The sequence below is a fragment of the Brachyistius frenatus genome, unplaced genomic scaffold (assembly GCF_029030835.1).
Source record: "Brachyistius frenatus isolate BFR_SWC_R1_liver_20210118 unplaced genomic scaffold, ASM2903083v1 Contig_108, whole genome shotgun sequence".
Taxonomy (NCBI): domain Eukaryota; kingdom Metazoa; phylum Chordata; class Actinopteri; family Embiotocidae; genus Brachyistius; species Brachyistius frenatus.
The window spans coordinates 1,099,440-1,124,948 of record NW_027210707.1 but is presented as its reverse complement, the minus strand read 5'-3'; the positions used below and the strand labels follow the sequence as shown (position 1 = coordinate 1,124,948).

The 25,509-nt window shown below is 41.4% G+C and overlaps 2 protein-coding genes across 2 annotated transcripts; both read right to left on the bottom strand.

The window, feature by feature from the left end:
• Positions 1-59: 59 nt before the first annotated feature.
• Positions 60-19,005, bottom strand: desi2 (desumoylating isopeptidase 2). The gene is made up of 5 exons (XM_069712217.1): positions 18,603-19,005; positions 10,737-10,809; positions 10,439-10,532; positions 7,584-7,725; positions 60-4,088 (listed from the first exon to the last, which is right to left on the bottom strand). Exons 1-5 carry the CDS (start codon positions 18,648-18,650, stop codon positions 3,810-3,812), a joined length of 636 nt encoding a protein of 211 aa, XP_069568318.1. The 5' UTR covers positions 18,651-19,005; the 3' UTR covers positions 60-3,809.
• A 1,172-nt stretch (positions 19,006-20,177) lies between these two features.
• mtrf1l (mitochondrial translational release factor 1-like) lies at positions 20,178-24,897 on the bottom strand. The gene is made up of 8 exons (XM_069712291.1): positions 23,799-24,897; positions 23,419-23,498; positions 23,192-23,296; positions 22,931-23,009; positions 22,102-22,265; positions 21,606-21,723; positions 20,548-20,684; positions 20,178-20,406 (listed from the first exon to the last, which is right to left on the bottom strand). The coding sequence occupies exons 1-8, from the start codon at positions 24,328-24,330 to the stop codon at positions 20,179-20,181; spliced, it is 1,443 nt and encodes a 480-aa protein (XP_069568392.1). The 5' UTR covers positions 24,331-24,897; the 3' UTR covers position 20,178.
• Positions 24,898-25,509: the final 612 nt, after the last annotated feature.

The following is a 25,509-nucleotide window of genomic DNA, read 5'->3' as shown; positions in this document are numbered from 1 at the left end:
AATGAAGCATGACCAATAAACTAAGACATCACAACAGTCATGAAACTGAAGAGAAGTCACAGATTGTATACTTTCTTTAATAACTTGCCAACATGGTACAAATGTATTCGGCTCTTCTGAAGTCTCTGAAAGTTCACTGTAAAACAGTGAGTCAGTATTTTTTCTGGGGTTTGAGGTTTCCCGGTCTGCAGTCATAGCACATTTACAAGTGGTGCAAGCTTCTCACAAATAATAATTGTATAGGATGTTTACGATTAAAATGAAATAAATGGACACAAAGAATGAAAAAGTGATGATGATTCAAAGGCTGCTGACAAAAACAAAAGGGGAAAGTGTGGTGAAGTTAAAGCTATCTTTGGTCATTTAAATGTTTTAAATCTTAAACGTGGTGCTATGATTATGAAGTAACAATTAAGCTGGTGGATAATTGGGATTTGATGAGATACTGTGTGTTCGTCAGTGGACCGAAATGATTGTGTAACAGCAGAACACCACCTGAAGCTATGAAGGTTACAGGAAACCTCAGTAACAGTACTAATAACAGCCAGCAGGGGGCGACGTCATCAGTGGTACCAGTGTGTGTGTGTGTCAGTCTGTGCATTAAACATAAAAGCTCAGTCACTGAAACCTGAAAAGTAACATTAAGCTGACAATAAACTGAGTTAAATCCTTTCACTCCAAATCAGACAAATATGCTGGTTCGAGAGGAATCAATATATTTCACTGTTTCCTGTAGCACTGATCCCGTTTTATTCATTTGAAAATAACATCCTGAAAATAACTTTATGATCATAAATAGTTGCCACGGTGCCAAATTACTAAAGACGTCCCAGAACTAGCATGAGGACACAAAGAAGACGTCAAATCTCGTAAAGATGTGGCAATATCTTGAGAAATATGCCAAGAAAATAAGAAAAAAATAGTGGTTTTCCTTTTCGCAGAATATGATTGTGTGTGTGTGTGTGTGTGTGTGTCTTGTAGGGAACTTTGGCCCAGTTGACAGCTCATTGATACTAAATCTTCTACATTACAAGTGTGCACTCATACTCACACATTCATGCACATACAACAGGATAACAAAAAGCAGCACAGGCTCACAAACAAACAGGTTGTAAACAAAAGCTCTGGGCATTTTGTTTTGTTTTTTTCTTATCAAAGAGAAGAGTATAAAAGTGCACCGCCACAGTGCGCTGTTGAAAAGCTCTATGGAGTGACTACTGCATTAGAAAAAGCAACGACAACGCAAACGTAAGGTTGTGGGGTAAAAAAGTTTTAAGGATTATATTACAAAGCCTTTTAGAGTCCTGAGTTTATCGAACATAAACAAAACAGACAAAAAAGGCCAGAGTCTTTATATCATAGAAATACAATAAGGATTTTTTTTTTTCTTAAGAAAAAAAGAAAAACAAGATTTGTCAGATTTCACTGTCCATTTACTTCCATCATAATAAGTTTTCTGCTTCCATGGCTCTTGTTTGGGACAATACACTTTATGCAGCATTTGTGTTGTTGTTAACAGCATCTGTAGAGTTTCAAACGAGGTGCTCATCATTTTGGAAAAGCAGCATCTTTGTGAAAAGTGTAAAATTGTACTTAGAAGAAAAGACTTGTCTGAGGAAATTATGAGTTTCGTCCTCACATAAAATGAAATGTTTCGATGCTCGCTGTCAACAAACTCCTGGCAGCTGTCCATTGCTGCCCACTGGAACACATGTGGGTGAAGTGCCTTGTTCAAAGGCACCTTGGCAGCTGCTCACTGAGAAAGAAGAGTCTAATCTCTACAAAACTGCCTGCACTAATTCTCAAATTATTTATAACATTTTTCTAAACAATATTGATGGAAGAAATAATTGTGGCTACTTCATGATTATGAGATTACAGGCTGATAAATTCACTTTATTGGTTTCCATCTGATCAAATCATGCACGGTTACTCCGGGATGTGACTGAGGACTTGAAGAGCTGCTACAGGTTTGACATCAAAGAACAAAGACGGGGACCTGGGAAGTAAAGACAACCCCCAGCTGAACCCGTCCAGGGATCCTTAGAAACTAAAACTGGTCGTATTGTAGTTCTAGTTCGAGCTGCTCACAGACTTACAGCCTGCTTTGATAGAAATATATATAAAAAAAATAAATTAAAAAAAAAAAAGGCTGAGGTCCTGATGCACACACAGCATTTTGAGGCAAAGTGTAGAGATTTAAAACTTCAACCTGCTACTTTCAGGATTTTAGCAGCCAAACGTTCAGGACATTTACCAGCCACAGATCAAGTTGGACCGGCGCTCGGCTTGTGCACATTTAACACCCACGATAACAGTCAAAAGTTGCAGCCTGGAAAGGTTTCTTCTGCTTCCGTTAAGGATTCACTGTCTTGACCGGGACAGTAGTGCTTTAACGTTGATTGCATTCTCCAAAAACAATAAAAAAAAAATTAAAAAATAAAACCCCTACATTTATGTGAATGTTAAACGTGAAAAGACACTTATAGCAGTAAATAAGGTTTACTTGGGACCCCTCATTATTTAAATTGTGACAAAAATGTCCTCAATTTCTTCCTTCCAAGTGGGTTTAATTTGAAAGGATTTTAGAGGTCGAAAGAAATAAAAAGTTACAAATAAAAATTTGGATTTTATGTAACAGAACATTTTTCTTTCTTGTCTCTTCGAGCATGTGGTAATCTTTCAGATCGATCAACAGCTTCAGAAGTCACCTCCTGCTGCACTTTTTAAACATCAGTATTGAATCCTAAAATGTTCCAACTTTACAAAACGGACAACTCATCGCTCACAACCTAATCACGCAGTGGCTGACCAGCTGTGCAGAGGCGAAGAAGGAGCAGGAATTTTAACTCCTGAACTCTTCTGCTTGTTTTTTTTGTTTTGTTTCTAAATCATCACACAACTATTTCTGCCACTTTTTTTTTGAAGAATTTAGTATTTAAAGTTCGTCACATCTCGCTCTATGACGCTTGACTTTTCACCCTTTGCCTGCCTGCCTTCAAGTCTCTCTACAAAATGAATGCAGCATTGTTCAGAGGACGTTCTGAGGTGTGTCTTGATGGTGTCTCTGAGACATGATAACTGGCAGGTCTCTCAGGCCATTAAAATCAGCTGTGGCGGCTTTTCATAGGTCCTGAATCAGCTCTATGTGGCTGATGAGTTTGATTAATCACCTCCAAACAACTGAGAAATTAACAACGAGCGGTAAAGTGAAACCAGTCAGAGGTTGATGTAAACACAGTCACAAGAAGAAACCAGAGACAAACCTTGATTTCTTGCCAAATCAGCGTTTTGAAGGTCAGACTTTCAGCACCAGTTCGTGGTTATAAAACCGACGCAAACCTGTGTTTCGTTATCAGTATCCGCTCTCACCGGTTACAACGAGGTGGGTATCAGCACCATTCACTAACTAAACGCTGGTAAACTCTGGTCGTGGCTGATAAATCCTGAAACACTCTGGTTGGGCAAACACGCAGCAATTTGGCAGGTAAAATAATGAAAGAGACCCGAGGGGAACTCGTCTGGATTTCGAACAGGGTGGGAGAGATGAAAGTGAGTTTCCTGCCTTTGTGAGCAGCGTGAGCGCCTTTCCTCTGCGAAGGAGAACCCCCCCCTTCCAGTGCTCTGGATGGCTGTAGAGGTTTGGCTGACATTCTCACCCAGAGCAGGCGGCGGCTCAGCGCCTCGCTCGAGGACAACTCCGACGTGACTTTTGGCTGCAGCTGGACCGTGTCAGCTGCTGCAGGTGTTCCGTTACCCTGACCGTCTCTGTGACCCCGAGTCCAGCCCATAGTTTCCCAGCAAGACCTCTACCGCCGGGGCTGGTGGCGAGAGTGACGAGGCAAAGAGGAGGAGGGGCTGGAGGAGGATGAAGGTGAGCAGGGCGACATGGAGGCCAGGGAGGCCGTGGCCGCGGCGTCCTCCGCCTCCTCCAGCTCTCCTCCGGCGTGGAGCTCCTGGCTCACGCTGGACTGTAAGGCAGCCGGGGTCAGCCACTCTTTGGGCAGGCAGCTCTGGAGAAATGGCACGCAGGAGCTGAAGTAGGCCAGGCGGTTGACCCAGCGAGGGATCTCCCTGCCGCACAGGATCTGAGGAGAGAGGGAGAAAGGAAGAGGGAAAATAAAGACAGAAAGAGGGGTTCATTAACACGGCTTTAAATGGTGGGAACAAATGGATGAACAAAAATCCAACTTCCACCAAGTAAATCATCACTTTATAGCTCTCGGATGCAATATTTCAGAGAGTAAGACGACATTAGAAATAATTTCATACATATGTAAACATATTACGTGTTTATAAAGTCAGAAGTATGCCCGTATGGCTGAGCTCGTTGTGGAAGAAATAAATCTGAAACAATAAATGCATAACCAGAAAATACATCCTGCCCTTCCCTGGAATTTCCTGACTTTCTCCGTTTTAAAGAAACTGGTGCTTTATCCAACTGTACATGAGCAGGTCCGGTTGGACCTTTTGAAAGGTCTGCTGGATATTTCTCTCGCCTCTTAACATACCAGCATGCCGGCACAGGCAGCAACTCCGTCTGCATGAAGGATAATTATCATCAAGTGGCTTCCAAGAAACTCAAAGTGTTTTCCCAGTCAAAGGGCTTAATTGTGCTTTTATCAGTACATTTACCGAAGCTGCTGACAGGCGGCCTTTTAAGATGCACGACGAGACGGGGGACAGTGGATTTGCTTTTAACTACACTCGCCTTGCAAAGCAGCTGATTCTGCATGTTGTGCACATCAAACGCTGCCAAACAGAAGCTACGAGATTAAACAGTTTGTTTGTGCTGCAGCCACAGGATTCCTCACTTTCTTCAGGAATGTTTTGACAAGAAGAAAATGCAAAACACCAGCGCCTCCTCTGTATTATGACTACATCACTGATGATCTCACAACCTGAGGGAGGAGGAGGAGGAGGCCAACATCCAGCAAAGAGACAAAGCTAATCCGTGAAAATCACCTGTTTATTAGTGTTTTGACTGACACAGAAATACTGTAGCAATTCAAACTGTTGTTATGTGCTTGCAGAAATGCTCTCAAAACTAGCTTTCAAATCGCCAACAGGCCCTCCTCATGACAGATAAGCTGCCCTTTATAGCAGGTGGCGAGTGTGATTCCTGATAAAAAAAATAAAAAAATAAATAACCAGGAGGCAACAGAGGAGAAAAATAGGAGGCAGGAAAAGGAAACGCAACAGGGGATCTTTTTCAGGCCACCTAAAACCTGCATTCACTCTTTTGGCCACTTTGGAGGCAGTACAACAAGCTGTAAATAGCCCTGACATATATTACCTCCTTCCTGGCGATATTACACTTTACTGCAGCCGTGGTGCTTTTTCTGCGCTTAATCTGTTTTATTCAATTATAGCCTACGTTTGGTTTATCTTTTTACACAATCCAGTCTCACGTCTTGTCTTTATGCCTTTTATGCCTCATGTAAAGCACTTTTGAATTGTCTTGTCTGAAGCTACACCGAGCACGTTAGCCAACAGTGGCTCGTCAACACATCCATCAGATACTCTACTTTTTGCTCAGTTTTCGGTCTCTACCACCTCCCAAGGAAAAATATATGCATTTTAAGCTGTTTGCTGACTTCGTCCGTTTGCAGTTTGTTGCTGGGCAGGTTACAGGTATGATCTGTGAAAGCGGTGTGTATGAGTGAACCAAAGCAGTAAAGTTATGGGATGTAAAACCAAAGCAAGTCGCTCAAAAGATGCTAAAATGTTCTGCAAGGGTTTAAGTTGATGACTTACCATGATTACACATGTCGGTTTATGCACTGTTTAAGTAGAAATAGCTATTAGAGCAGAAGATTGGCAGTTGATGACACGTGACAGCAGGAGAGCGGTATCTAGCCTGAGATCCCTTTGTGATGCTCAATATGTCCACTTTGAATAGCCAAAAGGGGAAAACTGACCCAGTAGAGACGCCACTGCAGCAGGTGTACTGATTTTCAATTAAACCGTCCTACATTCAAATGTCCTGGAGTTCCTGGTTTTGGTTTTGTGCCTCCCCGTCCGTCTCTCAGATGAACAACAGTGCACAGATGTCTCCAGATAATGGACTCGCATAATGAGACAGAACCGGAGTGTTGACGGGGTTCGGTGTGTTGATTCGCTGCTCAGAAAGGGGACTGACGTCAGAGTCGCGCACATCAAACGTGCTCTCTCTGGAGAATTCATTGTTATGCTTGATCTTTCAAAACTGCAACAACCGTCAACGCGTCCAATCATTTCCTCCTCGCTCTCTCTTTACGTCATGGTAATGAGGTGACAGTAAACACGAAAATAAAACCCAGAGGGAAAGTCTGCCTCCCGATGGCAACTGTGTGCGCCCACGTGTCACTACCGCATACGTTTAAATTGGTGTCAATGTTATATTGATGTGATGCAGTTTTGTGTGCCTGGTTTCAATATCTGCATTTGAAAGGGCGCATTTATTTAGATGTGTGTTTTATCACTGTATACGTGTGCGTGTGTGCGCGTGCGTGTGTGTTTCCCAGATGGCTCGGCGTGTCTGGGCTTGTATCAGTGTCCTAATCCCCATCTCAGTGCTAGATGCTAACTGTAAGACTTCTGCTCATTAGTCACACCAGGATAAGCCGATTGGAACCACACATCTACACACACACACACACACACACACACACACACACACACACACACACACACACACACACACACACACACACACACACACACACACACACACACACACACACACACACACACAGAGGACGGAAACTAGAATTATGGCCTCTGTTTTATGCCTCCAGTAAAGTTGCAGTTTACGTTCATGTCTGTCTGGACTCCTATAATATACGAAGGGAAGACTTTGAAAGAATTTCACCAATAAAGCCGATTCTGATCGAACACAGAGTTTTCCATATGGATGTTTGCTGCCAAGGTGACACAAATTCTACCGACGTGGCTGAGTCACACACATCGTTAACCCGACAACACGGAAGAGCCATAAAAATTTAAAGGTCGACACCCAAGATTAGTGTCACCAATATGGTATCACACCAAATGTGAAATACAGTCACAATCGCTCCTTCTTTTCCTGAGTTATGTATTAAATAATGGCCAGAAGAATGCTTTTGCAGCAAAATTGTAATGTTCCTGTAAAGTTGACCTTTGACCTTTTGGATATTAAATGTCACCACTTCGTCTTTTCATCCCGTTAGACATTTGTGTGAAATGATGTCACAATTAGCTCATGAATTATGGCGTTATGGGCCACAAGCGTGTTTAGTGAGGCCAACACATACCAAAAACATAATTTCTCTAGCGAAGGCTGTCGCTGCTGTGGAGGCATTCAAAAAAAATTCAAAAAAAAAAATCAAGATGTACACTTAACTGAGCCTGTTGTTGTTTTTTTGCACCTCATATCAGGTCATCTACATGTGCCTGTATGTCCACAAGCTTGTATTATTCGTCACATTGTGGGGACTCTACTTCTTTTCACACAAAGTAAAGGATTACATTTCAGGACTCGGTTGAAGGTGCGGGTGAGGAGAACTAAACAAGTCGCCGTGAGTTCCTCCGCAGCGATGCGGGGGCGTTTACGAAGTACGTACCTCCGACAGTGCTGAGGAGAAGTGGTTGCAATTCTTGTGCATGAGGTGGTAGGCGTTGCCTTTGTACTCCTTCCCCATTTCCTCCACGATCCGCTCCACGTCCTCCTCTGTGAAGTCTGTGCTGCCCAGGACGATGGCTTCTCTACAAAGACGGAGGGAGACGATTATTTATCAAAAAAATAACTGCAATTAACAATTTGTCATTTGTGTTTCATTTTATTCTACAGTTAGTATAAGTAAGTATAAGCCTAATAATAGTTTAATTATACATATGCACCCTTCGAAGAATAAAGAAGGGGCACTAATTCTCCGCTCGTGCCAAAAAAAGGGGCGCAGCAAGATGACATCATTAAAAAAAAAAAGAAGAAAATGCAGTCAAATCTCAAACGGGGAAAACAGAAATGTGATATTTTTGCTAGTTTTATGGATTCTTTTTGTTATACACATGAATCAAATGTATTCTGATGATTATGCAAAATGATCGCAGACAGTTCAAATAATTGCAATCCAACGATTATTTAATAATTGTGACGGGCCCAAACAAACATAAAACTTTAATACTCTGCTATTTGGTGAGCAGTGCTTCTGTCCAAGGATTTCCAAACTGGTCGCCTTACGTGGTAATTTAAGAGGTTTTGATTATCTAATGATAAAACTCTTATCACATGGCATTCAAGTTCAAATGAGAAATTAATGACAAGTTTTTGCATTGTACAGAATTTGGTGAATCTGTCAAGAGTGACACGGAAATAACGGTTGGAGGAGAAAAATACAAAAACATTATGTCTGTACAATAATAAGTCTTGGAAAGGGTTTGTGCCTTTTCACACATGGGATGTTGGCTTCTACTTTACCTGCTAAAGGAAAGGATTTTAGCGAGTCAGACATAAGTAGATATCGTTTAAATGTTAACTAAAGCTCCACTCAGACATGGAAAAAATTGCTGTGGAAAAAGTTATGACAATTCTTCACATCCGCCGTCTCTCTTTCATACTTTAAGAACGGTTAGAGTTGATTAGGATGATCAGAGTTGTTGCTCATTTCCTGCATTACCGACAGGAAAACACATGATTTTAGTCTGACGGTGTTGGATTCTCTTGGCTGGGACACGTCACAGTGGGATAATATGCAGGCATTTGTCCCAGATGATCCATACTTATGGTCTAGTGGCCCGCATGGAGACGGCAAGTGTGTGTTTGTGTGTGTGTGTGTGTGTGTGTGTGTGTGTGTGTGTGTGTGTGACGGGCAGAGTCTGTCTAAAGCCACAGGGCAGATCAACTAGAGCAGAAGTAATACTCCGCAGCACAGTAGCTCAGGATAGACAGAATCGCACCAAACATATTGAACCGACTGGTTTCTCTACCGTTTCACCGACTCTACTTCAGCCGCAGTACAAATCTAACAAATCCGGCATTTACGCTGCACTCTTGTGAAACAAAGGTCCCACAATCACGGCGAAAGCTTCTTGTTTTCAGCCCCGACACCTCTGGTTTTTTGAGAGCACACGCTGGGTTTTACACAGTTGGCTTTTGCAGTCCTGATGCTCATGCAGCTTGTTCTTTTCCACCTCATCTAATCGTGTGCAGGATCAAAAAAAATATCACTGAGCCTGTACAACACACTGCAGTCCAATATGCAAACACCACATGGTCAGTAGAAAGATGTATTGTACTGCATTATAGGTACAAAGAAATGAAAATTATTCCGCAGCAGTTTCATTCTCAGTTTCCTTCTTTTAACTTGCCCACAACATCCTACGCGCATGATGAGTGAGGACATTTTCTACTTTTTCGCTGCGTAATCTTTCATTTTCTTTCACTTTGTACGCGTCAGCGGCTGTGAACCACGAGGAAAAAGTGTGAAAAGAAAAAGAATGTCTGTCACATGCTGTACTTTCTACCCATGTGTTTCGTGAGTCTGTTCTTCCAGCTGCAGCAGTGAACAGCATTCACTGACAAGGCCTGTAATCTCGTGAACAGATCAATGAGTCATGAACAAAGCGACCGTTGTATGATGTTTATTTGATGGGTGCTTTTTAAAAAAAAAAAAAAAATTAAATTCAGTCGGTAACTTCTGACCCAAACCTGACACAAGCTTACGGTGCCAGCATTAAAGTGCCGAGTGTATCCAGCAGTTCATGACTTGGTAAATAGCTGGCTGACTCGCTAACCTTTACATGCACAAGGTTACTCAGAGAAACCAGGCTACCCATGTAACCGGACAACATAGATTACACTGCAGTAATCTGCTTTAATAATGAATTCAACATGTCTGTTGGATGTCAACAATAGCTCGGTTCCTATTGGTAGAGATGGCAGGTTTCGCAGCGCAGACTTAGCTTTGTGAACACACGATGGGATGCTAACATGACCTTTTTACAAGTTGGAAAAGGCTTGTTAAAGTTCATTTCAACAGACCACAACAATTAAGGAGAGTTGTGGTTGCTCATTTTTACTTTTTCCAACATCATGTGTGTGTTTACTTTCTTGTTTTGGCCTGATGCATCTCTCCGATACGATGGGGTGATTGTGCAGGTCGAATACATTTTTCATAAATTAGTCATCCGTTTTTCATTGTTATTGAGGGTTTTGTTTTTTCCCCGAATAAATCACCAGGATCACCACGATATCGCCCCGCCCCAGTGGACTGAGTGACTGACTCTCTTGCTGATTCACACACTATTAAGTGAATTAGCAGACGGTCTGACAGACTCAGGAGTTGCAACCTGACTGAATTACTGACTGTGTGACTGACTCACTGAAGAACTGGATAATGACTGTTTGACTTTCAATAAATCCAGCAAAGTCCCTGACAGCAATGGACACACGCACACGCACCAAACATCTCATACTTACTTGAACTTAAAGGTGTCGCCGAGTTCAGTTGCATCGCTGGGTGAAATCTCAAAGATCCCTGAGAATGGGTACGGGTGTCCGCCATAGGCAAACTCTTAAACACACACACACAAGAAGAAAACACACAATTGAGCCGGTAACGTTATAAAACACATATTTTTAGACAGCGATATTTGGGAGGAAACACAGTGACGTGTGTATTATGTATTGTGAGCTATAAAAACAGCCTCCTCTCTGAAACTGCATCCTCGGGCAGATGAGCTGATGTAGGTGGTGTCATATTTCTGGGTAACCTTACCTCTTCCATAGATCTCAATCCCTGAGTGAAAGACTCCGATGCCCAGAGAGCTGGTGAACTCATTGATCCAGTACTAAGGACGGAAAACAAAGTCACAGAATAAGACACGACTTTCTGTGCATTCAGTGCTGCATTTTTAACTGATTTAACAAGCTGTATTTTCAAAATAGACTCACAGTTATTCTAACTAACTCCACTCTGAATAATAATGTGTGTGGCGTCCACAAAATGTCTGTCTGTAATGGGTCGACACCAACAGAAACTTCTGTATAATCAGTACACGTTTTCCTTTAAGAAATTTAGATGTATTTTTTTTTAACACATACATTTATTGTTTAGTCTATAAAATGTCAAAATAGTGAAAAACATTTATCACACTTCCCCAGAGGCCAAAATCATGTTGTGAAAATGTGTATTTTGTCGAACTAAGAGGCCCAAATGCAAATATATTACGATATAAAAGAGCCAACAAGCAGAAAATCATAATATTTAACAAGTCTGAACCAGCAAATATTTAAGCCTTTTTCCTTGATATACAAGTTAAGACTGGGCAGTATTGACAAAATCAAACCCCACAATATTTTAAATGTAATAGCTTCACATCGATATTGCAGCAATTTGGTACTTTCACGAAATGTTTACACAGAGATTTTTTTTTATTAATAACCATCAGCAATATGGATATAATAACTAAGTGGATGAAGTTTGAGCAGTCTGGTAAATTCAGAAAATTACATCAATTACATCACTTCACTGTGATAGAGCCTTTAAAACCAGGAATTGACAAAACTTATACCATATTCAAAATGTTTGACAATATCGAGTCTCATGTCAAGATTTTAATATAATACCAATATATTTCCCAGACCTACTTAAACAATGACTCTGTAATCAAAAATGTTTACAGTTATAAATGTTTTATCAACTCATCCATTAATTGTACAACATTAATTATAAATAACTATGAATAATTAAAAACCCCAAAAGAAAAATGTATAAATTACCGCAAGCATCATGTTCTGCAATATGTTCTTTAAAAAAAAATAGTCTTCATATACGCCGACACAGATATCTGTGTGAGGTCAATAATACGCCAATAAAATCGTCCAACCGATAAATTGGTCAGTCTCTAAATGTACCCTTCACTCCATTAACACCACAGAGGGCAGCTGAAGAAGAAATATATCCGTACTGCAATGCATACCGTAGTGTTCAATGAGTCACTGCCTTTTTGTACTTTTTGAACTACATACTGCATATACAGTATAACTGCAGTACATAATTCCGCAGAGGAGAGTCACAAAATGCTGAATCCGAGCATGATACATCAGAAGAATCGCATAAAATACACCTGAAGCAGAGAAATGTATTCGGAAACTGAAGGGGCAGAATTGATAGCCGCTGTCCGACGTCTGAGCCCCTGATGTTTACACAAGATCTCTTTCACACACGGACAATAAGCTGGAGCACACAAAATCAATAACTGCAGCAGCCCAGATCTCTCACATTACTACCCATCTCTTCAATAGTGGCTGTGTGACATCCAGGGGCTACAAGCTGATTGGGCAGGCTGTTGCTAGGCAGAGTTCGTTAGTGTGCGAAAGATGTTTAATCACAGAGGACAGTGCAGCAGGGGAAGGGGTGGGAAGCTGACGCGACATCCCCGGCCGCTGAATCTAATGTGTTTATTATCGTCACTGTAGTTGGCAGATTTAGTCACACAAACAATGTTCTACATCACTGGTGTTCAGTCCAGAGTGTATTCTTCCACCAGCTGCAGGCAAATGCAAGGGCTTAACCCTCGTCAAATGTGGATACAACGTTAACAGTGACGTGATTTGACAATCTTGCAATGATTAATTTGGATTTAAAACAGGTCCGACTGCTCCTTGATGGGAACTGCTATTTCAACACGTAAAAAAAAGAAAAAAGGGGGAATAAGAAAACTAACAATTTCCAATACTGTTCCCAAAACCTAAGGTGAGGTTACATAGTCCAAATCTCCAAAGATATTCTTTTAACAATGATATAAAACAGAGGAAACCAGCCAATACTTAGTTTCCTAGAATAGATGCGAGGTCACAATGACTTGAACCTTTGACCCTGAAAAACTATTACGTTTATCTTTTATACCAAGAGAATATTTGTGCCAAGTTTGAAGTAAATTTCATCGTTATTGAGATGTCCCATTCACCAGAATAGGACAGACGCATGGACAACCCAAAAACAAGGAGGCATAAAAACAGGCAACACTCTTGATAATTGAGTAATCATTTAAACCAAGGGGTGTCAACGTTCGATGCTGTGGACGCCTCTTTTGACAAAATCAAGTGCAAATTGGCATAATGAAAAAGCTTAGTGGCTCTTGCGATGTACTCATGGATGGGGAAAAAAAAAATCACTGGAATACTCTGTCAGTAAAGAAAACTAAAAAAGAAAAGCACATTTTTCAATGACTTCTTAATATATTCTTGGATGTTCTTATAACAGAAATCCAAAATGGAAAGTGTAAACCACCCTGAATCTAAAAATATGTGCATCAGCTTCAATCAGTGACTCCTGACGTTGCCACCGGCAGAGTTTTTACCACCAGAGACTTCTCGCATCAGCTGATCGGATACGAAATCCTGTTCGTATCAGTGGTGCAGTTGTTTCTTGGAGTCCAGGAATAACAGCCGTCTGTGTCCACAACAGCTGGTTCTCACAGACTGAGGAGAAACCTTGGCTGCTACAACCTGCTGGTTATAAACGGTCTTTATGGGAAGTCGGTGTGTCAGGCTTTTTCTTAACTGCTTCGATTCTCTTTCCCGGGCTTTTTGTAAGAGTGGAGAGCTTTATGAAGATCCTGTCCGGAAAAACTGAAGAGTCTTAAAAATCCGCAAATGCGTATGTGCTGAAGAAGAAACCAGCAGCTGTCTGGTACCCCAAAAGCCTCCGCAATTTACTTTATACAAAGAAAAAGCATGAACAGTTAGCACAATAAATCTAAATCCTAATTCCTGAACACTTAACTGCAAAAGCAGCTGCTGCAGAGAGAACTTCCATGTAGGATGAATCTCGATATTTCAAGAAAGCTAATCTGCGAGAAAATTCAAAAATGATTACCTCCCTGTCTATTCACAGGAGTTACAAAAAAAAGATGATCCTGATCCTCCTCCTCCTCCTCCTCCTCCTCCTCGATGGTGAAATAAGACTCTTATCTTGGCCGTCATTACTTCAGAGCTCGTTAAAAGCTGCATCCTGCAGAGCACAGAGAGCAGCCGGAGTGTTTATTAATGAATTAAAGACAGACAACAGAAGGTAGAGAAAGACAGAGGTGGAAGAGGAATGAAGAGAAACTGCAGTTAGATTATTGCTCTAATTTGCTCTGTTTTTAGTCCAAGCGTGTTCATCGCCGCTTCAAAACTATAGCGGCAACGAGCTGACTGGAACCGAGCTGAAAACACACGTTGAGGGAAGGAAACTGGCTGCCAGCCACAAAACAAATTCTGAATTTCTGCTGCTTCTACATTAAGAGTGTACTGAGAAGTCACTTCTGCTTTTAGCTGCAAAGATATTCTTAGTCAGCCCTGTTTTTAATATGTAAATCAAGAAGACATGCCTGACTGAAGTGTTACAGCAGTCACACAGACTTCCTGAAAGTAGACTGAAAAAGTGGAAATGATGTGGAACGAATCCGAAAATGTTAGATGGACCTGATCATACTGGTTTGGATCATATTTAGGATATGACATTTAGGCTACGTGGTAGCATGGTAAGATAAATATTACTATCACAGTCACTGACTAGTCTGTGATGTTTATGAACACCAATTCTGAAATGGTTAATCTGACATTCCTGTAACCCTTGACATTAAATGAATTGAACTTCTTCCACTGTACGTGTTGGGAAACCAGCACCCTCCGACTTGAATTGATAAGCATTTAAATACTTTCTCCTTTTCTAAACTAAATTTCAAAGCATATTTAACTCATTTACTTCATTACAGAAGAGCTAAATTGAATTTTTCCATCGATTTGAAAGTCAGTGTTGTTGCCGTCGCTTGGCTGAACGGCTCCTGCTCAGACAGTCAAAAACCCGGGTGAGTTACTTCTGGTTTCTCAAAGGCTCTCTACAATCACTATAAGCTGCTCACACACATAAACATAAAAATTAAGATACCTCAAAATACCCAGTGTCCACGTTTGTTTGATGGCATTTCAGGGGCATGAAGGAAAAAAGCCTTAATTCCCTTTGGTCGTCAAACATTTGGCTGCCAGTCCAAGTTATGGTCAGGCAGGTTTAACTTTTCCACTTTGGATCCAATTTGAGATTGTTTCCGTACATATCCCACAGTTTTGGTTGCCAACTAAAACAAGGAAATGTTACAAACACACTGCAACTCTTATCACACCTCCACTGAACAACTGACGGTCATTTGACCGAACTTACAGTACATTCCGGTAAGAAAGTAAAATCCCCAGTTTGGCCTGATTGTTGTTGGCTAATTGGTGAACGAAAGCACTAAAAACTAACCGATTAATACAAAAGTCCTGCTCACTGACCTCAGCATAACCTCGGCATAAGCAGCACCGACAAATATCTGAAAGTTGTCAAATATTTTGGACTATTTTGCAGCACTGCAGCCGTGTATTCTCCCGACTCCTTCCTTTTGTCTGGGCCCACGTTAGCCTGTGAACTAGACGGTACAAAAAAGAAGAAGGAAGGAAGGAATCGTGTCGGCTGTATGACGCTAATTGATCCACAGCAGCATCCACAGCAAGACGCTGCAGCCAACACAGAGTAACACAACCTGCTCTGCTGAATATCCGGCTACATGACACTGTTGAAACTAATATCCTCACACCTTCCATCGCACTCGCAGATAAAGCAGCGCACGGTGCTGGCTGGCAGGCAGACAGGTGGTGTGCAGATAATGCCGTCTCATTAGAGCGGCGTACTAAAGCACTCAGAGCTGGCCGGGAAATCCACTTAGCCGAGATGGGAGTAGGACGGCGGGGAGGCCATGACAGAAAGGGAATTGTGGAAGAAGAAAGGGGAGGTGGGTGGAGGATTGGGGGTGGGGGCGCCTGGACTTGTGTCTGCACATATATTCCTGAACGTCACATGACAATATTGATCCTCAAATGGAGAGGGGACTTTTCATCAGTCCTGTTTGAGTGGATGCTCGGAGTCTTTCAGAGAGGTGCACAAGATGGCAGAGAGATTCACGCGACTCCCGTGGTGGCAATCGCTGCCGCCGCAACGGCCTGGACACCTGGCGGTGATCCTGCAGAGCGAGATGCCACCGTCTTCACTTCTGCCATTTTCTGACCTTTAAAGCTCCGACTTCCACTCATGCAAATAGACAGTCACCTTACCAGTCACTTAACATGCCAACAAAGAAAGGCCCTGTTCAAGGCAAAACACAAAGACTTCCTGACTCCAGCTATTGGAACTGTGAGAATTTATTCTTTTCTTTAACCCGTGTGAGAATAAACTGAATACCTGCAATCTTGGACTGTTTTTAAGACGAGCTAACGTATTGTTTTGTTTGACCGATGGTCCAAAACCCAAAGATATCCCCTTTCCTGTAATAGCAAGACAAGAAATCAACACATTTCCCCCATTTCAGAAGTTGGAGCTATCAAATAACTGTTGATATGACTTTTTTTTTTTTTATCGACTCATCAATGAATCAACTAACTGTTGCAACTCTATAAAAGCATTTACTTTCTTGCCAGGAGTTACATGAGAAGATCAATACCACTCCTGACTCAGCGAGCAAAGTATGAAGCTACATCAGGGAGATTATTAGCTTAGTTTAGCAGAGAGAGTGGAAGTAGAGGGAAACGTCAGCTTGGCTTGCTCCCAAATTCCTAAATATCCCCATCTAAAGCTTCCGAAGCGTCATTTCTCCTGATGTACTCGGGTCTGAGCAGACGAATTAAAAGACAGAAGACGCCTTTAAAAAGTGCCGGGATGAATGAATGGACCGCAGCCACACTGTGATTCTTTACTGCTGCAGACGAGCCAAAATCATGTTCCCACAGTAGCACCCAAATAAATACAGACACCAAATGTACGCATGGGTGTGTGAGTTGATCTGCATGCACAAGCACAAACCACAAAATTCCTTCAATGAATGAAGTGTGCACACTGCTTCTGTCTCTCCCACAAATATATTTAAAAAAAAAAAAAAAAGTGTGCGTGCGTGTTAGATATGTATGAGTAGCTTCTGTGAACTTTTGCATGTCAGAGTGTGACGAAGACCCCGCAGCCGTTCACATGAATGGAAGTGAGACGGAGATGAAAAGCTCTCCCAAGACTTTACCGAGAAGAAACTAATGTGGTTGACGAGTCGAGTGAAAAAAAAAAAAGAGGAAGTGAAAGAGAGGGGGAGGACAGAAGAAAGGGGAAATAATGAGGGATAGACTGAAGGAGAGGTGAAAATAAGGAGGGAAGGAAGTAAGAAAGAGAGGGATTCAACGAATGGAGGGGGGGTGAAGATGGAGAGATTAAAAGGATTAAACAATTTCACACAGTGTAGGTAATGTTCACTGCACTAATTTACTCTACAAGAAAATCATCTTTGTACAGATTCTCCAAGGTCCTGCTTAATGACTTTATCGCTCTCAGTGTTAATCCATTCACACACACGTGACCTCAGGTCTCGTATGATATATTGACTATCAGCTAAAAGGGGACAGCGATAAACAGAAGAAAAGCAGGAGCATGGAGAACACAAACAGGGGATGGAAAAGGAGATTTAAACAAAAAAAAAACACCATTGGGTGTACAGAGAGGAACGAAGGCCTGTGAACATATGCAGGAAGTTGTGGTTTTCAAGCCAGTAGGTCATTCACGTTGTCCCAAAAATCACTTTCCCCCCCCATCTGTTTTATAACAGGGCAATTCCCATTTTAAGTGGAGTCTGTCCGCCTCAGGGAGTCCATATCAATCAATGATTCATCATCAAGTCAATTTCAGGCCTCCCTCCCCTCTGACTCACCCCTGAGTGGTGACAACATTGTGACTCAAATTCAACCTCATTCTGCAACAAACATGCTTCCTTTCCAGTGTAAATGGTCACATACGCTTGTAGTTTACCTTCACTCCAGTGGGAATCCCGGAGTTTTCTTCCATCTACTTTTCTTTAAAAAAATATGCTGCCTTTACAACGTGAAGAAAGAATGACTCCTGATTTCACTTGTGTCTCTATTGTGATGGAGCAACAGTAGCTTAAAAAAAAAAAAGTCCACTTAAGACCATTTTTGCTCCAGCCCTAATATGGAAATAAAATGTTATCAGAGCAAGGGAGCATTAAATGTGAGTCAGCTTTGGCTTTCAAGTACTCAAAACTTTTCCACAGTGCTTCAAATGGCCCCATTTGAAAACGCAGGTGTATTATAACTGCACTGAGTACACTTACAAAGCTCTGGATTAAAAAAAAATATATATATATATACACATATAGCTGAAAGGCCTTTCTAACGGCACCGTATGTCAAGTAAACTTTCAGCAGTTGATTCAGCCTCATGTTCCGTTGTGTATTTTGGAAGAAAGGAAGTGAGGAGAAACAGGTGAACAATTTACCAAAAGAGGGGGAATTTGCATGAAAATTAGCTAAGCTTGTTGTTGTAAAGATATGCCGAATTGAAGAGTTGTTCCTAAACATGTGAAAAAAGTCCTAAGTATTTTACTTTAATCGTTATATATTTTCTGATAACTAAGGCAACATTAAAAAGCCCTTTTCAGAATATAGTTTGGCGTGGCGTCCTGGCTATGTTGACATGGCAAAACAACACTCTCAAAGCCACAGTTTGTAGACAAAATAGCAGCAAATGAATAAGAAAAAAAAAAACCAGCGTTTCCTTTTCTACTTACCATATCATAGACGTTTAGGATGATCGGCTCGTTTGCCATCGCTGGCATTAGGAGATTTTTTTCTCCCCCCTCCACCCCCTGCGTCCCTTCTTCTCTGCGGGTCTTCCTCCTCCTTCCACCCCGGTGCGAGATCAAAAACTCTTCGCCCTCCCCAGAAACAGACCTCCCCTCTTTCGTTACTGGCACTTTCACGACGGATGATCAGCTCGATAGTTTGATTTCGAGACCCGGAGTGAAAACCCAAGAGTTCCGAGGGTGTTTTTTACCGTCCAACATCTGACTGGCTTTGTCCAAACCTCCCCGGCTTGACGGAGCGACGACGCGGCGGCGGCGGACAGACGAGCCTCTCGCTTGTCAAAACGAACCCGGATCGGCTATCGAGGTCGAAGTGGGAAAAAAACAAAAAAAAGCTGACTTTACACAGGAAAATGCGTCTTCCAGGAGACGTGTTGGCATTGGTAGAGGGGGGGGGAAATAAATAAAAAATCTAATTCATTTTCCCAAAAGAACTAGTCAGTGAAATGACATAATGTTGAGATACGAAGACGCAATTTCCTCTGGAAAAAAAAAAAAAAAAAAAAAATTAAATAAAAAAAAAATGACTTGCTACTCCCTTATTGGCTAGCTAACGGTAGCTGGCTGGATGCGACTGCTGCTGTGAGAAAATTGCCCGGTGAGAGTGGGCGAGTGGAGCGGTACGATGAGTCCGCACTCGATTAATAAACCTCAGCGCTCTGGGCATTGTGGGTAATGTAGTTCGTGAACTGAACGTTGCCAAACAAACCGTTTTAACTTATTTGAGCTTGAAACTAAACAAAAAAAAAAAAAAAATTAGGACACATTTATGAAACCATAGTTACGAAAACTAACCTGCAGTAATTTAACAATCAATTTAATTTAGTGAGTCATTTTTAAAACAAAAACAAAAAAAATGCTAAAGATTTGACTGGTTCCAGTTTGTTTAATGTGAATATCTGCTGGATTTATTATAATTTTTTTTTTTATGATAGTAAAATTTAATCTGATACAAATGGCTGGATTTCAGAGATATAATGAAAGAATGTTGATTTAATTATGATTTTTAGATGGGAACATGTGGGTTTGAGAAATCATTATCAAGTGGTGATGTAAATAGATATATACTTTTCTGGTCCCGCAAGCAAAAATGTTGTATTACATCAGCATTAAAATAAAAAGGCAAAAAAAAAAAGCTAAATAAAGTGCATAACATCAGAGTAGCAGAAGAAATATTTTAGTAACTGAGAGTGACTGCTGTTGAATAAATGTGGCCTGAATCTAACTCTCTTCACTAATGAGTCATCAAAACAAAAGACTTTATGATCACTCCATTCTTCAGTCTTTTTATTGGCCACTTCTGTGTGTGTGCTAACATTCCTTATCATCTCTTTCCGTGTGTATTGAAATAATAAAAAAAAAAAATGCGTTGACTCCGGATGAGCAGAAGTATCAAGGCTAGTCGTCCTTGTCGTCCATCGTGGTGTTTTTCCTCAGTTTTCTCTGCACAATTTAAGGCAGAGCAGGAACGACCAACGTTACAGAGTTTATCACAGAAGTTTCAAGGTCGAACTTGTCGCGAGGCCTCCCGGCTGCTCTCTTCCAGCAGCTCCACGAGCGTCTCCTGGTTGGAGAACTCCTGCAGCGAGCAGTTCATCTCGTCCAGCAGCTCCTCCCCCAGCAGGAAGCTCTTCACGTCGTGCACCGTCATGCCGATGCGATGGTCTGTTATGCGGTCCTGGGCGAAGTTGTAAGTTCGGATCTTCTCCGATCTGCCTTTGGTGCCGATCTAAGGAGGAAAAGAAAGCTCTTATTTTCCCAGCATCCTTTTTCCCTCCCCTTTCTTCATTTTTCACCTCTTTTTAGCCAACAACATTTTATTTTTTTTGACTGGTTAATTGCACCCACTTGAATCCAACATCTCTCTCACCTGTACTTTACGCTGGTTGTAGCGTTTGCTGGTCTCCTCCTCCAGCTTCATGCTGTACAGTTTTGCCCTCAGAGCCTTCATGGCTTTCTCCCTGTTCTTCAGCTGAGACCGCTCCTGCTGACACTCTGCGACCACGCCTGACAAACACACAGAGGCGTTAGAGAACGACTTTAATGAGGACTTCCCACTGACTGGTGCTCATTTCATAACTACTCTTATGTAAAAGTCAGACCTCAGACAATTTTTTTGTTTTGCTGAAAGTGACCCAGATGTAGGCAACATCAAGCATCGGGCTCAGTTCAGACATGGCCTCTGACCAGCCTGCTGGAACAGAAAGGATTTATGTTCGTATACACAAATCTTTCTGTATCTATTTTCTAAGAATATAAATACAAAAATGTTGCTATGTAAAGCGTAAAACTTCAGGAAATGTCATGGGGGAAGGAGGAAGTCGTCTTTCCAGGGTTGGAGATATTTAAAATGATAAATCCAGAGTACAAATGGCCTGACACTTGTTTTCTGTTGTGTTAAATGACAGTTTTTCCCACATATTTCTGATCTGCTGCTTCATTATGAGCCATCCAGGCATCTCAGGTCATCTGGGACAAATCTGCTGAAACAATTCACAGTGACAAGTAAATATAGAGAAGCATTCAGGTTTTATGAACCAAATATCTGGAACAAACTACCAGAAAAAACTCTCCTTTCTCTAGAATCAAGGGTCGATAGTTTTTGTTTCGTTTGCTGTTGCCTATAATTAAATCAAATTTGTGTTAATTCCTTCATATCTTACACTGCACTGGTGTTTCTATTCTCATGTTTAATCTGTCTTATTCTTACTTATTACTTTTACTCAGAAGATAGATGAAGGGCAATTTGTCACTTTTTTGTAAACACAGCAGAGACAAGTCCAACAAAGGCTGAGTTTAGCTTCTATTTGAGGACGGACTAAAAGCAGCCCTGCAGCCCACGATGACTCACGTTCTACTGTTTATTCAGCTAAACTGTGAAGTTTGTTTATTCTCCAGCAGCAGGTGTTGTTTTTTTTGTTTTTTTACCTGTTGGAAGATGAACTATTCTGACTGCGCTGTCAGTGGTGTTCACATGTTGACCTCCAGCTCCACTCGCTCTCTTCGTGTCTATCCTCAGGTCCTTTGGGTTTATTGTGAAGGAGATCTGACGAGAACACACAAACGCTCTGTCATCATGTACATTTAGATCAATATTAGAAGAACAAACCTACTTAATGAAAAAAATTGACAAAGCAGGTGTTAACATTTTAAGATTTTATCTAAACCTCTATTGGGTCAAGCCAATTTTTTTTTTTTTTTTATATTTCTGCAGTTCATCTCTGATTTTCATAATTTTTTCCCTCCAACATCCCATTTCAAGAGCACGTACAACATATTAACGAAACAACATGATCTCCAAATCTTTCTTTTACTTGATCTGCACTGTTTCTTGTGGGGAAACTGGGTTGTTTTGACAGCAAGACTGAGCACAACCCAGATTAGCAGGTTGTTCGTGCCGTCCATCTCGCTCGTGCAGCCGTACCTCAGTGGGTTGCGGCAGCACAGCCACAGTCATGGTGCTGGTGTGCATTCGGCCCTGCTTTTCAGTCTTGGGAACCCTTTGAACTCGATGAACTCCGGCCTCAAACTTCATCCTCTTGTAGCTCTGCGGGCCGCTGATGCTGGCCGAGGCGTGACGTAGTCCACCTGGTCAGAAGGGAGCAGTAAGTATCAGCACTCAGTAGTGAGTGATTTATAAAGCGGGTGATTTTTACACTGTCAGTGTAAAATGGTGTGGTGAAATACTGTTATTGAAAAAGTTTATGTCAAAGACCAGATGTTTAATTTCTTGAATTCACTTTATATAAATATTCTATTGTCTTGAAAGGTCAGTTTACTTGAAGTTAAAAAGACACGGTTCAGTTTTATGATACCACTATAACGTTGTCACCACAATAAAACAGAGATGGCAATAATTTGTGTTTAATTCACGATTTTGCTTTATTAATTTTTTGTGGATGAACAATGAAAACTTTTCTCAAACATTTCTTCCCTGTTTCTCTTCCTGGCAGTATTTGAGGGCACTGACCATTCTCCATGTCTGTGGCTGACCACAGACTCCCCCTTGTGTTTGTTACTTGTTATTGCAATATATGCAGTAATGTAACAAAGTAGAAACAGCAGGACTTTGTGTTTTATCACTGAGTTATGAAGCTGTATTAACTTTCCTTCCACGCTCTATGTTACAGTCACGAGCTGAAACACAATTACTCAACATCCTTCTCATATGAAAACACCCCACGATAATGAATTCACTCTGTTTCTGGCAGAACTGATGCTTTAATGTGGCTGTAATCAAAGCGTCCACTGACCTATCTCACTGGTCATGTGCTCCAGGACGTCGAAGGACCAGCCGTAGTGCTGAGCGAAGCCCTGGTACATGTCAAACACCTTCAGAGGAGGCGAGACCGCACAGCAGCATGTAAATACACAGAAAATATTATTGATTTTTTTTTTTTTTTTGGTGCCCCTTCCTGTGTGTCTCACCTGTTAATAAATGTAGTCATTTATAAAAAAAAAATTAAAAAAAAAGAATAGTTTAAAATAAATAGTAAATATAAGTACGTTCCAACCTCAGCAGTGAACAGCATTGCCTCCTGACCTCCAACACCGGCCGTGACCTCCAGGACGAGGTCACTCAGATCAGCTTCCTCCTCGGGGACCAACAGATCGAGGACCTGATTGGTTGAACACAGAGATGTAATGTGATATCAGTCGTGCAATTAAGTACAGCAACAAAAATAGATCATTAGGGTAATGCTGCAGGATCTTGTAGTGAAAATATAATGTGACAATTTACCTTTTGTCTAAGATCTTGAATATCTTGCAAAAAGCCTTCTCTCTCCAGCTCTGCCAGCTCTCGCAGGGCTAGATCTTCATCTTGGAGGAAGAACAGACCATCTTTATACTGTGTTGTCTTTCCTTTAATATTTCTGAGCCTGTGCACACCTGGCATTATTTGGTCACCGACACACAGGATATTGCCAGGCGTAAACTGCCCACATCTATTGAAACTTCAGTGTTTGAATCCAATCTACCAACTCCATCATTGCTTCTGTATTTCTAAACTAACTCAAAGATCTGAGAGTAATTTTCTTGCTGTCTCACAAAATAAGTGTGACTTAGTGATTAGAGCTATTTCTCCACTTACCTTCACTCGAAAACTACTCATTGTCTCACCTTTCAGGAGCATCTCGGTCTCTGCCATCTCTTTCTGTTTGGTGTCCAGCTCTCTGATGCTCTGGATGAGAGGAGCCAGCAGGGCCACTTCGGTCCTCTTGGCCCTCAGCTCGTCCTCGCTGCACTGCTCCTCCGGCTCGCTGCCGCTGACTGCTCGTAAACATTCGCTGTACTCCGCCTCCATCTTCTTCAGGTGCTCCCGCAGAGACCTCCGGGCAAACAGCTCGTCCACCGACAGCAGCTTCACCATCAGAGGTGCACTGGTGTGAAGAGTTCTTTTGGCTCTGACGTAGTGCTTACTGGCATGAAATCTAAGAGTGTGGCTGACGACATGTTGTGTTTGTTGAAAACGAGGTATCCACAGACACTCCCGTCCTCTTGGAAGAAGGTTTACGAGTCTTCTGCAGGCCATTGCACACTCAGCTTTGGTTGGAAGAGTCACTTCGTAGCCCTGTAGCGAACAGATCCTGAAAAGACTTGGCTTTGGCACATGCCCCTCTCTAAGTCTAGGAATGTTCGAGCCAAACTTCATTCAAAAGTTATATGATTTTACATGTTTTCATTTCCTTACAAAAAAGACAAGGCGTGCAAATGCCATATGATGACAGGATCTCCACACAATATAGGCGTTGTTGAATTCGGCGTGTGTATCACACGACAGGCAGATGTTTATATCGATGAAACTTTAAATTTTGTAAAAACGTTCACGTCGTCAGCAGTTACCATCCGCCGTGTTTACCATGTCGGAAGTTGAGACTACTACAAAATTTGAAGTTGTAATTTAAAAAAGCATGTGACTGCTTTGGTGCGTTGTTACAATTAGGGCTCACCCTACAAAACATAAGAATATTTGAGAAAGTAAAACAACCTCTGAGGGCTTAACAGCGAGCTAATATGTCATCTTAGAATCAAATAATACCTATTTTAGTTTTTTCCCCCGCTATCGGAAACATCCACGTGGCTACAACGAAAACGGTTTCACTCATGAATTGTTTAAAAAAACGGTCTAAACTGACTATTCGTGTGTGTTATAAAAAAAATATATTGTTCCTTTACCACCTTGCTGTTGGGGCGCAGACATGTTGAACGTCTTCTTCTCTTCTAGAGTTTTCCGGTAGTTTGCATCCTTTTAGTCACATTACTGCCCCCTTTAGGTTCTACTTGTCTACTACTGATCAAATTCTGTTACAGTTTGGTCCAGTCGATTTCAAAAACCTAAATAAACGTCTTCTTTTTTTCTTTTTTTTGTGTGGAATATATATATATATATATATATATATATATATATATATATATATATATATATATATATATATATATATATATATATATATATATATATATATATATGAAATATAATATGACTGGTAATAGCATGGCGTAAATATCATATATCATTGCTAGTAATGTGCTCTACTAGAAAGACAGGCTCCCACCTGCTAAGAGACCGCTTGTCTTAGAAACTGTGAGAAAGGAGAGTTCAAGGCCGTTGTGATATCAACTGCAGAATGATCGCGAACAGCCTGTTGTTTGTGCAAAACGACTCAGTGGGAAAATACTGAGTTGTACAGACAGTGGAAAAGTACTAAGACCAGCGGTTATCTTGAATGGGTGGGCCTAGCTCGGGTATAAGGATCTGAACGCAGACAGCGTGTTCAGATCTCACTATGCGTTTGGCTGTAACAGATATACTCTGTGGTGTGATCTCCAA

Coding starts and splice junctions, on each gene's coding strand:
- desi2 (XM_069712217.1), bottom strand. CDS start 18,650: ATGCCAGCGATGGCAAACGAGCCGATCATCCTAAACGTCTATGATATG. Junction 10,533..10,736: donor GATTGAGATCTATGGAAGAG/GTAAGGTTACCC, acceptor TGTGTGTTTAAG/AGTTTGCCTATGGCGGACAC. Junction 7,726..10,438: donor GGCGACACCTTTAAGTTCAA/GTAAGTATGAGA, acceptor CCGTCTTTGTAG/AGAAGCCATCGTCCTGGGCA.
- mtrf1l (XM_069712291.1), bottom strand. CDS start 24,330: ATGAAGTTTGGCTCGAACATTCCTAGACTTAGAGAGGGGCATGTGCCA. Junction 23,297..23,418: donor TTCAAGATCTTAGACAAAAG/GTAAATTGTCAC, acceptor TCAACCAATCAG/GTCCTCGATCTGTTGGTCCC. Junction 20,407..20,547: donor ACAACCAGCGTAAAGTACAG/GTGAGAGAGATG, acceptor TTTCCTCCTTAG/ATCGGCACCAAAGGCAGATC.